This window comes from Pleurodeles waltl, chromosome 5, assembly GCF_031143425.1.
Source record: "Pleurodeles waltl isolate 20211129_DDA chromosome 5, aPleWal1.hap1.20221129, whole genome shotgun sequence".
Taxonomy (NCBI): domain Eukaryota; kingdom Metazoa; phylum Chordata; class Amphibia; order Caudata; family Salamandridae; genus Pleurodeles; species Pleurodeles waltl.
The window spans coordinates 1,744,246,226-1,744,259,593 of NC_090444.1; the positions used below are offsets into that span (position 1 = coordinate 1,744,246,226).

At 39.0% G+C, this 13,368-nt stretch overlaps 1 protein-coding gene across 1 annotated transcript in view; it reads left to right on the plus strand.

Annotated features, from left to right (window-relative positions):
- The window catches only part of TFAP2D (transcription factor AP-2 delta), a 72,309-nt gene extending 60,899 nt beyond the window's left edge, over window positions 1-11,410 (plus strand). The window contains exons 6-8 of the mRNA XM_069236794.1: window positions 1,008-1,149; window positions 7,808-7,921; window positions 10,812-11,410. Of these exons, the coding sequence (XP_069092895.1) occupies window positions 1,008-1,149; window positions 7,808-7,921; window positions 10,812-11,031 (476 nt within the window). The 3' untranslated portion in view covers window positions 11,032-11,410. The remainder of the gene's footprint in view (window positions 1-1,007; window positions 1,150-7,807; window positions 7,922-10,811) is intronic.
- Window positions 11,411-13,368: the final 1,958 nt, after the last annotated feature.

The following is a 13,368-nucleotide window of genomic DNA, read 5'->3' on the forward strand; positions in this document are numbered from 1 at the left end:
TTTTTGAAATGGAGAATCCTTTATAACTTTTGTATGCACAGCAATTATTTTGCTCCCACTCTAGCAAAGATATAAGTTGACCTGGGACAAATTAAATCACTTACTCCTGGCTGTGGCCTAAACATGTGTTGTCCTCTGTTCTATCATTCGTCACCTCAAGTTTGGAAGGCAGAGGAAAAAGTGTCCAAACCACTGATGCACGAAGTCCCTATTACTCACCAGCACATGGATGGCACTCATCCCTACCTAAAGGTCCGCTTTTGCTTTGATGTTGATTGGCTGGAGTTCTGCCTTTCTACTGTGCCTGAAAACGAAAGCAGCCCTCTAGTGTCTTTCATAAACAATCCTGGACAGCTTCTTTCCCAGAACTAATAACACAAGCACCAGCCTCAGCTTCAAGATCCTGTACCTCAGGATGAAGGCATTTGGGGGCAGCAAGTGTACTCTGCAGGTGAAGGGCATCATACCAGAAGTGAACTTTGGGTTTCCTGCCCAAGCACAAGCCAAATCTCATCTTGAGGGAGGCAATTGTTTGCCTGGCTTGCATGCCCAACATCCACCTAACACTTCCAAAGAGCATCGAACATATTGCAGTTCACCTCATTAAGAGTCTTGGTAAGGAGGATACAATAAATGCTCCGGGCAGTAGGGATTACCTCAAATACAGATGTTCCTGAATAGGGCCTGCCATGGCTGGTATACATCTGGAATGGTCTTGACACCTCCTAATTTGCTCCAGATCAAATGTTTGATATTGTAGCCTTCCTCTCATCATCTGTAATTTCAGCTACCTTTATAATGCAGCTAATGGTCATACATAGATAGTTTAGCATTTTAAAATTGTATTCTAGTATTGTTTAAATAGTTTTTCCACTTTGCCTAACCCACGTATCTTGTGTTTTTCAAAGAAGTACCGTGTCCATTTCACTGTCCAATAAATGGAAATAAAATGAAAATTGACATTTCCTGCAGTTTTACAAATAGTGGTCTCCATTGTCTACCTACAGGAGAAGCACTGCACTTAGCAAGGGATTTTGGCTACACCTGTGAAACCGAGTTCCCGGCCAAGGCAGTGGGAGAGCATCTCGCCAGACAGCACATGGAACAGAAAGAACAAACAGCAAGAAAAAAAATGATCATGGCCACAAAGTAAGTAGCATTTGGTATAAACCTGACTTCATTGTGGTTTTTGCCAAAGGAATAACTATTTTTGGTCTTGGTAGAGATGTCGAAGGCGCGTCAATTGTTTAGTTTTTTTGTCTTCACTTATGTGATTACATTTCTACACTTCTAATTATATGTAGCTCTTACTTTTTCAGTTGTCGGTTGCACACATTTGGCTCTGGGGCATAAGGCTTAAATTGTGTCAACTATGTTTAAGCTGATACTTGTATGAAAATTCCACATATTTGGTAATTCACACATTGCCAGGCAGCATTTTAATATTGTATGAATGTATGCATTTGTGTATGTGCACGATACTAGATACGACACAGCAAGCCTGATTCATTTTCATTGAGCTGCTGTTTTCTTAGTCATAAATTATTGTGAGAAACACTTCCTTAAACACACAAAGGTTGTGCAGATCACAGACCTTTTCCCCCTGCAAGTAAGTAGGTCCTAATCCTACACATTTATGTGCAAGACAAACATAGATTGAAATAAGATACGGTATTCAGAGAAAATGCTTTGTTAGTCAGGCCTGCAGATATTATAATTCACATTGGACCCTACATTTCTGAATATACTGTACTACTGAATATTGAAACTATGAATATTGTGGTACAAGAATATCATGGACAAAATATTGAATACCAAAATATCAAAAGGCGCGTGCATTTACAGCAATTATAAATCTACTAACTCCACATCACATAACTTTTTATATATATATATATATATATATATATATATATATATATATATATATATATATATACACACACACATAAAAATATATATATATAATCAAGGTATCAAGGTACATATATGTGGAGTTAGGTATAGAAAATATATACTTACCTTTTGATATTCTGGATTCAATATTTTGTCCTTGATTTTTGCCTACCTTGATATTCTGGTTTTGATATTGAGGGTGCACACCTCCTAAATAGGAATCCGTGGCAAAGCAGTTCAGATATTATTTGGAGCATGGGTGAGTGAAGTCTGCAGCAGATTGAACTATGATCCCTTCTTCGTATTAAAGCTTTCAGTTTCTCAAAACTCATATTCAACAAAGATTTCGTGACCCTAAAGCACATTTTTCCTCTAGCCAAGGACACAGTGGGACGTCGCACTGTTTCAAAAGAATGCTTCCTCGCAGGAAGCACTTTAGAGATTCCTATGTAATAGCAAATTGTTATACAGAAGTTGTTTTACTTTTTTAGACTTTCAAAACAACATGAAGTATTCGGAGTAGTAGCGCTGAATGTGAAACACATTTACTTTATTTATTTAGTACTTTATTTATTCAGTATTTAGTCCTATATAGCGTGCAGCACCCCTTAAGGGTGCCACTGCTCTTTGCAAAATATATGCTGCTTTTGTCTTACTATGTTACACCCACTGTATTACAATGTTCCACTAACTATGTAACAATGTGGGGTTAATCCCAATTTACCCAGATTAAAGTTGCAGGCACCTCCAATCTCAACTAATGCAAGTAGGGTAACATTTTATTTAACTGTGCATTCATGTACGCCACATAAAAATTGTATTATTGTGCAGCATGTGAAAAAAATCTTGCCACTGAGCCCACTACAATTTTAATACTTTATTTTTTTTTCAAATTGGGGAAACCAGGCTCCATGGTGCGCCAACACTTGCGTTTTGTTTAATCGTTATTCACAGAACTGCATAGAAAATTAAATATTCTATTTGAAGTGGTACATTTATTTTCAGGAAGTGTCATTTAAGTGGAAGGGTGAACTGGTGTACCTCTCACTTTGGCTGTCTCTAGATCTGGTTGTGAGTATTGATGAACATTACAGGCTACTTGAGCAGTTATACAATACATTCATGTTTCAGAGTGCTCCTCAAAGCAAGGTAGCTCCCCCATTCCTCTCCAAATTGTTTCTCAACTTATGGCAGCATCAAGTTTGGATCTTGTCCTGCAAGTCCCCTAAAAGAGGCTGTTATTCAATAAAGACTCCCTTCACCCTACAACAAGAGGCAAATTCACCTTGGAGACATCAAAGTATGGCAGTGTCCATATCAGTGAGTAGAGAATATTGCATCATTTCAGGCAAGCATTCTAGGAACATCCAGTGTTCATGCAGCATCCGTGAAGCAGAGGACCACTGAGAAATGGCAAATGCAGACATTTGTTCTGCAGGTTCACTGCAAGCATCAGAATCAGACCTCCAACTCATGCATGGAGGGTCTGAAGTGCTCAGAAACACTGACAAATGTACCATGTGTGGTCTGTGCTCCCTAGAAACTTGGAATGCCAAGGGATGGTCCTTCTTGAATGTTTCTTGAGTTCTTGCACCCTAGCTAGGGGCCAAAGCTACATGTCAGCACTGGTTCTAAAAGAGGAGCATCCTTTTGTTGATGGTGTCCAATCTAGATTTGTGTGATACAACTGGTGCATTTTAATTCTGCTCACCATTGGTGTGACTGGCGATCACCCCTCTCTTGGACAACCCTCAGCCAGTGCCGCATTGTGACAAACAAGAGATATGTGCATTGCTGCTAGTCTAAGCTTTCCTGAATTAAACAGCTGAAACATTTATAGATCTATAGGAACATAAGATCACGCTATGAGGCACAGAGACCCAGTAGTAAAGTGGACAGTGATCCATTGGGGTGCATGGCTGTATTCTAATATTTAAAATCTGCTTGCTGGAGAAAATGTGAATATTAAGTACGAGTAGTAATTCCGTAGTCTTAAGTCACTTGTGTAGAAGTCTAATTTTTAAACACATAATTAGTCATGACCAAGCCACATTAGGAATAATGAGAGCAATTTAGGGCTAGCTCACCAACGAAAGTCAGAAAATTACTTTCTGGAAACTTTCTGGAGTTCACAAATATCCACAGGAGTAGGCCTGGTGGAGGTTTCAAGGTGTACTTCTGGGAAGGTCACGTGACATTCCCATCAAGACCCTATTCCTCCTGCGCAGAGTTCTCCATATCAAAGACTTCCACAAGGAAAGAATAAGATGCATATGGGAAAACACATTTCCTTTTTATTGTCCATTGAGAAAAATAATAGTTTTTCCCTTGGAGAAAGCCCTTCCTCTAAATACCCACCAAATCTGTGGGTGATCCAAAGGGATTCATGCTGGACTTTGGCTGGTGTAGAAATTCTACAAGATGGAGAAGGGAATGAGAAGAATATGTGAATGCCCAGATACCGTTCTATTTGTGGAGGTCCATAAATGTCTAAAGCTAACCATGTGCCGGAATGCCCATTTTCACACCCCTTAAGTGGGATTTATTGTAGCAAAATAATCTACATCCATAGCAAAGATCACAGGTAAATGGGCTTACTCCCGCTAGTGACCCCTTTCTGAATTACTGGCAGACATAAAACATGGAAAATGTGCGTAATTGTCTTTACACCCAAATTTACCCTGGTGAATAGGGCCGCAGTTTTTAAAGAGTCCCTGCCATGATGTGTGTGTTATGGCTACAGATGTGATTTTTCACAAACTTAAACATTTTACATTTGAAAAGGTGTAAGATTGTTGTTAGTAATAATTTGTCACTGTTCTTTCTTTCTTCATTAATAAGTAGTGACTTCTTATAAAAAAGAAATAATTGATTTATTGATATAGGCTTCCACACTTGTATAAAATACTTAATGGCGCTACAATCATACAGACTTAAGACAAATTCAGAAATTGTATGTTGTTACTAATTAGCACTACTTCACTTGTAAGAGTCAAACTTTATAATTATGTGATGAAAACACCACCACGTGGTGATGTGTGCTAATAGCAGCTAAGTTGATAGAATTGTTTGATGAGGTTAAAACATTTTATTATGCTGGCTGTAAGGAATACAAAAGCTGAAATAATTAATATATGATTCCAGTCCATGAAATGTGATTAGGATACTGATATTAATCCATAGCACTCAGCTTGTCCAATAATACGTTCTAAATTACATTTCCTGCATTGAATTATTGAACTATTGAGCAGTGTGTTAGTCAACAGAAGAAAGTACATATTTTGTTGTAAGACAATGAGACATTCTGGTTTTGCTTTGCAAGCAGTAACATTACTTAATGTTAGGCAGGTAGGCAGGAAAAATACAGCGCTAACAAAGCTCCCCGGGGCATTGAGGCCTGCAGGGAAAACGATTCTGCTTGTGCGCTGCAGATCATACTCGCATTCAAGGTAAATCCATTTCTTTCCCTCGGGCCAGAGAATCTGGAAATAGCACGTGCATTCCCTGGCAGAAGATGAACTCTGAGCAGTGAATACATGGCGCGCGACGCAGGTGGGAGGTAGACTTGTGCTGGTGGACCCTCTAGCTCTCTCACACAGGAGGGACTGGAAGCGCTTTAAGGTCCAGGATACGTGCTCCTATTTCACATATTGAAATCCAAAGAATATGCAGTTGTTAAAAGATGAGAAAAGAAAGGTAGCGAAACAGGAGAGAAAAAAGAGTGGCTGGTAATAGGTAGAGCTCCAGGACCATGAGAGTATCCTGTTCCTCAGGATCGAGAGCCCTCACACACCCGCTTGGGTGTCATGCTTCATCCTCGAGCTCCTCTTTGGGCTAGTGCTGCAATGCCCAAAGTGCCCTTCAAGGCGGGAAATTTGCCAAAGATCTTTTAATTTGTCACGAATGAGGTGGATGGAACAGGTGCTTGAGATGTAGATTGGTGCCTTAGAATAAATAAAAATAACTAGGAGATGCCCTCAAACTAAATTTAATAAGGGGGGGCTCTCTTGAGGCACTGCCCAACGAGGAGCTATCCCAAGGATGAAGCATGACACCCAAATGGACTCTTGATCCTGGAGCTCTCCCTATTACCGGCCACTCCTTTTTCTCTCCTGTTTAGCTACATATTTGTTTTCACCTTTTAGGAACTGAATACTCTTTGGATTACAATGGACTCTAGCTCTGTCAGGGAATTAGGCATGTGTTAATGTGTGCTTAGGTGGGCAATTATAGAGCTTCATACACCAGAGCCCGACAGAAATTATCCTTTGCGAAATCAAATATTAAATGCGGCTCTCTTCTTCCATTCCTAATGAGCATGTGCGGAAGATGGTTGCAAATTATTGGAACATCAAGTGGATTGTCACAGTATTATGAATTTGAATTTGAATTTGTAAAGCACAATTTTTACCAGCACAGTGCATCCAGGCGCTAGAGGGTCTTACTGCAGAAAGGGAGGCTGCTAAAAAAATCAAGCCTTCTAGTAATCCAGGTTTAGAGACTTTCACTAAAAGAGTGAAGTCAGATTGCTGCCTAAGAGAGTCTGGGAGTTTGTTCCAGTTTTTAGCAGCCAGGCCAGTAAAGGAATGGCCACAGTGCATGCAGTGGTGGATGCGAGGCACGGATGGCAAATGGGGATGAGGACAGCCCAAGCTAGTCCTGGAATGCCAATTATAGGTTGTCTTGTTCAAGTAAGAGGGACCGGCATTGTGTGAGACTTCGGGCACAAAAGACAAGATTTTGAAAAGAGGTGTTTGTGCACAGGAAGCCAGTGCTGGTCTTTGAGATTATGAGAGACACTGCAATGCCAGGAAGTTTGAGAATGAACATGACGTTTTGGTTTGGATCACCTGTAGGGGTTGTCACAAGTGATCTGCAATGCAGAAAGTGGTCACCATGGTAGGCACAGAAAGCACCAATGAAAGTTGATAGGGCAGACGTCCAAATGTATTGTCGCCGTCATGGGGACGTGCGATCAGCCTGAGGTTATCTAGAGTCACCAAAGCGGTCGGGCGAGCCTGGATTGGTCTTGGTCTGATAAATGCACGCATCCCGGGAGTTCAGCACTCGTCGGCATGTATTAGCTCTAGAATTACCACAGTTATCCAAGTAAGTGGTCACCATGGCAGAAATTCAAACGCACTGAAATTTAATTAGCACCTGATTCCCTAGGTATGGCCTCGCAGGTCTGTCGGAGCTTTGATACCATCACACCCTGGTCTCGCAGATTTGTTTTTTTTTATTCCTTGAGTTTGATCGTCAGTAGAGAGGGCATTGCTAGTATTCTGGTTTTGTGCATGTGCTTGGATGGGAATGGATTTGATCTCTTCTTTTTGAAACAACTTAAAGATTGCAAAGTCTCCATTTTAACGTGGAAAACACGAACACTCAGAAACTGTGAAATGCAGCTAGTAATCATAGTAATTAGAATGATTATGGAAAATTTCCAAGCCAAAATATTTGCATCTTTTTACTGGCATCCACCACACAGTTGCCACGGAGTCATTCAACACACAACTGCCAAACTTGACAAACACAGCACCTCACATTGGATACTGCTGACTGGCACCTGAAATGGCAAAGAAGAGTTGGGCTGCATTTCAAATTCATCATAAACATTTCACTTTGAGGTTCTTAAGCACCTGTGAAAGGATACAGGCCCAGTCAATTGTTTTAGCTCTTGCAGTCCCTGTGCTCTCCTGTTTGTCATACAAGACGTCATGCATTAAATACACCACTTAAATAGAAATAAAGATTAGCCAACAGTGTAAATGTTTTTGCATCATTTAGGTGTGCAATCTGCTGTCAATAAAATGTCTAGCTAGTGGTGGTGATCTGAGGACATACAGTACATTTATAAAAAAGGACACCCTTAAATCTAACTTGTGTTTTCTTTTTACTTCCATTGCAGACAAGTTTGCAAAGAATTCCAGGACCTACTGAGTCAAGACAGATCACCCTTGGGCTCCTCGAGGCCGACCCCAATTTTAGATCTCGACATCCAGCGGCACTTAACACATTTCAGGTAAGCCTTAGTGAAGTGTAGGATGGCAGTCAGTCCATAATATGGCTGCATTATGACATAGTGGTTTATGCTAGCAAAATAACCCACTATTCACCGAGCCATGCACATTGCCATCTACCTATGTGTGGACAGAGCTACATTCTTGCACTCAATCAATCAATCAGTATTTGTAAAGCACGGCTACTCACCCGTGAGAGTCTCAAGGCGCTGGGGGGAAGGGGAGGGGCCTAATCCGAAGAGCCACATCTTGAGGTTCTTCCTGAAGACGGTGAGCGACGGGCTCTGTCTGCGTTGCTGCCTTTCTGTGATCAATGGCCAATGACTATATAATAATAGGTGCCAACCCCTCTTTAATAGGCTGAGCATCCCTGTTCTGTGCCTATAAAGAGGCATCAGTAATATTCTCCCAAATGTCCCGATGAAACTCACTCTCATTTGCTGCACATCGAAGCTGCGATGGCCACTTTTCCTTCAGGAATGCCACACAAACCTGATGCTCCAGCCAGCCTCACCAGCTCTATCTTAGTGCTTAAGATGCCCCTTATGTCATTCTAACTTAACACCTGACGCCTGAAGGCACCAGAGGATATTATGCTGTGGATGAAGTCAAGCACTAAAGGCTCTACAGAGAGTATTAAAAACAACATGCAATTCTATTTCATTTGAGTTCCACATACCAGACCATAATTCAATCCAACCCAAATGTACTTTTTACACTGTAATATAATGTAACTTAATGTATCCTGTTAGCACTTGACTAACCAGAGAACATGACTGCTATGTTCAAGATTTAATGGTAAATGAATCCCTTAAAATCATTCTTCAAAAAATTAACATGCCTTTCCTTATTTAACATAGAAAGATGACATCCATGCATTTCTTGATATGTGGTTTTAAATTAGTGGTGTCAGTATACCTAGGGTTTGTAGTAATGCACAAAGTAAATATTTGAATGGCTCTTAGGCATCTGCATGCCTTAAATAATAAAAAAGGATTATCAGTTCTAAAAACAGATGTTCACCCACTGGATATGGCTGGATTTCTTACATTTTTCTGATCAAGGAATGTAGCAAATACGGACATGCCAGGACAGTGTTGAAAAGGCATAGAGTGGGTCTAATCAAGTCTTCTCAGAAGGGCCGTACTGTTTGGTAAATGGCCTCTTCCTGGGTTACAAAACTGAGTCACAAGCATCTAATGTCTCAATTTAAGTTACTTGTGGATATTTCATGCCATAACCGACTGAACTCCACTAAGGCCCATACATAAAAGTACAAATTCAAAACTTCATAAGATTTGGTAAATTTAATCAATGATCATACCAAATATCATTATGATAATGATACAGATGTGATTTTCAAATCCCATTGAGGTATCTTCTGCAAAAGCATTTGAAAATGGATCGCAAGCATTACATCTGAAGGTAGTTGTTCACTGCACTATAAAATAAAAAAATGCTCATGTTGAACAGGTTTGGGCGTTTTACATGAGGGTTTAGTCAGTCGTAGAATCAACCCATCAGTTCCTGGTTGGTTTCATTCACTAAGTTGCAAATAAGGGAACCACAATAGACATCTCAACTGAATGTTTGTGTTTAGAGGTTGTCCGCACTTGTGTCCCACATTAGAGAAGTCACTCCCTATAATTTCTTCAATCGATTAGGTACACCTATAAATCACTGAAGATGTTGCATTAAGCTGACTGACTGCAAAGGGACAATACATTAGGTAGTATGCATTCTATAGAAAGTAAGGTATTAGGCACTATCTAAAACAAATCATACATCAATTTGGCGATAAGTATTTTTTTGCAAAATCTAAAGCCAAAATTGTTTCATTTTATATAAACATTTTTATACATCCCTTCTTAATTAGGCCATAAAAATATTCATTCTCATACATGATAGTCTTGCAGAATCCAAATGACCTATCTGTTTTTCATTTAGGACAAATATTAACATTTATTACTTTATGTGACATTCACAGAGAGTGGCTAAGGATTTCAAATAACTGTTTGACTTACTTGTGAGACTTTTGTAACAATTTTGTGTAGCAGAATAATCTACTGAAGAAAAAGTTACCAATGTATATACATTATATTAGCAGTGGTAGAATGTGAGCAAACCAGACATGCTTAGAAACCGCAGAAGAATGGAATAAGCCACTCTGTAAAAAGGAAGTTACTATTAAATCTACTGGTGTGAGTTCAGACTAACTTGATCACCTGGCTTCTGAGTTTAAGAAAGTGAAGTACACTTTTCAATGATTCTTAAAAAAGCTTGATATTCCATTTTTTTGATAACAGCGCTGAATGTTAGCCAAATGAATCTGAAAATATCGCAATTTTTGATGAACAACGATTGTCTTGTGTGAAAAAAGATTTAGATTTAAGCGGTTCTCTTTTTAAAAGCTATCTATGGACATAGTTCTAAAATTGCTACCCTAATGGTTGCATTAATAATAGATTATATTCATGAGATCATATATTTCTGAATGTAAATTTGCATCTACGCACATTTCCTAAATACAGAGACTTTTCATTTTGAAAACATTTTAGGCTAACTTTACAAGCTTGTTAATATGTCTTACCATAGGAACTGTTTTTAAAAACTTACAATAGGGTTTTTTGTTGCTGGATCACCAGAATTTAAGTAGGTAGCACATCCTTCTGAACTAGACATATTAGTCATTCTTCTTAAGAGGCATCTGTACTCTTTAATAAATGTATAGAACCCCGCTATGTTTACTTACTTTTATTTAGGGAGATGGGGTGGCTTAAAAAGCACTGCATTGTCTCACACCAAGTTTAAAGAAATGCAGATTTTGTTGAGAAGAATATGAAGTTCTGCTGACTTGATCTTAAAGTACCAATCTGTTTTCTTTTTTTGCAGTTTAATTACTCATGGCTTTGGAACGCCTGCAATATGTGCTGCCTTAAGCACTTTCCAAACTGTTCTTAGTGAAATGCTGAACTATTTGGAAAAACACACCACAAACAAAAATGGAGGAGGGGTGGAATCTGGCCAAGGAAATGTCAGCTCTGAGAAAGCCCCCCTGCGGAAGTCCTCTGAGGCGCCTATGAAAGATGGCAAAATCGAAAAGACAGACTAGCTGCATCAAACAGAATTTATTAACAGAGAGTTGTGCTGCTGATATTTTTTTTATCTATAAATATATACACAGACCATGGAGGGTAATTTATCTACAGTGGACCAAATCCAAGCAACAGGACAACAGTGTATTTGTGTAATAAAATTGTCACTTTTTTATGTTGCTACTTTGTGCACGTTATATTTTACTGTTGAAAATGATAAAAGTTAAAGAGTTCTGGACTTTAAAAGACAAGACACTTTTAAGAAGCTCAACTGAGGACTTTCCAATCCATGGCAGGCAGTAATGTTACTGTAAGAATGACTGTCACAAATATTTGCTACAAGCTTGAATGTGTGGTGTGTGTGTAACCTCTGAACTGCCTGTATCCCCTGCTGCAACAGACTGTAATTCCTTTGTAATATATTACTGAGTTTGAGTAAGGACGTATATATCATATTTGCTTAGTTTATTAGGCTAAAATAAATTTTTTAACACTGTCAACTTTAAACTGCTTATCTTTTTTCCCAGATTTCCATCAATTACAACATTGGTAGTTGGCTAGCTTTATCAATTTTTTGATCTATAGTTAAATTGTACAATCATTTTCAGCTTTGGTAAATATGGCCATGGAGAGCTAGGTAGGACATCATCTATAACTCTAATTGCCTTTCACCTGATTCTGTCTCCTCTAGTTATCGAGCATTGAATAAATGACTGATTTTCCGATAATCCCTTATTAAATAAATACTTTATTTTTACATTAATTGTAGGCATAATTATCTCATATGGATATCCTAAAAACTAGCATGGGTCAAGCCCATCTGTACCTATAGTAGGTATCCTGGTTTTAGTTTGTATTCTATTGCTAATGCCTACACTCAGCTTGCATCCACCTATAAGGACAGAATTGACTTATAGAAATGGTCTGAGAAGTAATTACCACCCATCAATACCTTTGTGGATGTGATTCTTTATCATGCATCAGGTACTGGAGGGAATTGAGGGTCACTTTATAGTATATCCATATGTGCTGAGCGATGACTATAAATAAGATAGACAGAAATCATACCAGCGCCCTCTGACAATGCTTTCAACAAGGGGACTTCTGGATAGGGCCTGTTTGAAATCATGATCCAGAATGACATATTCTTCAATTTGAGAGACCTAAGACCATTAAATGCCATACCTGACAACCATTAACACATAAACTAAACTTTTTGCCAAAAGACAGCTCCAAGGCTTCTCATATGACCTAGTAAATTTCTCCAAAATTCATGCCAGTTTTTACAAATTTAAAGAATAGTTTTCAAACCTCAATGGCACATCTCTTGAAAGAAAGTCTGAACAATTGAGTTAATCTCTGCTTGTAAGCTTATGTGCATTGAAATCTAGAAAATGTGAATGTTCAAGGTGACTTTCCCCACTAACATTCAAATGAGTAAGCCACAAGCGACTCTGTGAAATTAGGTGTAAAAACTGTCCCAGGTAAACATTACTACAGCACTGCATCAGCTCAGGATTTGCTGCTAATTCTGAGCATTTACCTAGCCAATGGAGAGTGATGTTCACTGACCATCATATGATCTATTTTGCTGTATGGTATTATCCGTTATGCAATTTCCTCCCTGTATTATCTGGAGAAATGTGCTGGGCAAAAACCTTGGACCAAGTGTAATTTGAATTTAAGCCATGCTGAGAAATCGGGGGCAAATTCTTTTTGGTTCTACTTTAAAGTTATTACAAGTTTCAGAATGAAGCTGCGAAAAATTGCCTGGATATAGCCAATACTTGTGGTTTACCTCAGAAAAGTTAACCTTTTCTTGTTGTAAGGTCTTATATACACACATTGAGACGACACTGAGGAGTTTGCATAAAATTGATTGTGGCTGCAATGGAACATTGTAGGAAATAAGAAGGTGGACCTTCCATAGAGACCACTGCCTATCCATCAGCCACCTTGCCTTAAAGAAGAACCATTGACAAACCCTATTAGTAGCTAAAAAATAGAAGAGGAGAATAAAAATCTCCCTGCTCCTTGCCTTGAGACAAAACATATTGTTCACCATGATGTTGCAGTCATATGGACCATATAATAAATATTATTTAATTCACGCCCTACGATCTGCCTAAGCATTGAACATATTGTGTTTCACTTTATCTTAACCTCTTAGCTGCTGGGCCTTCCCCCCCCAGTGCTGAGCCCTTTTTTGGCTATTTGGGGTAGTTAACACTTAGGCCTTCATAACTTTTTGTCCACATAAGCTATCCACGCCAAATTTGCGTCCTTTTTTTCCAACATCCTAGGGATTCTAAAGGTACCCAGAGTTTCTGGGTTCCCCTGGAGGAGACCAAGAA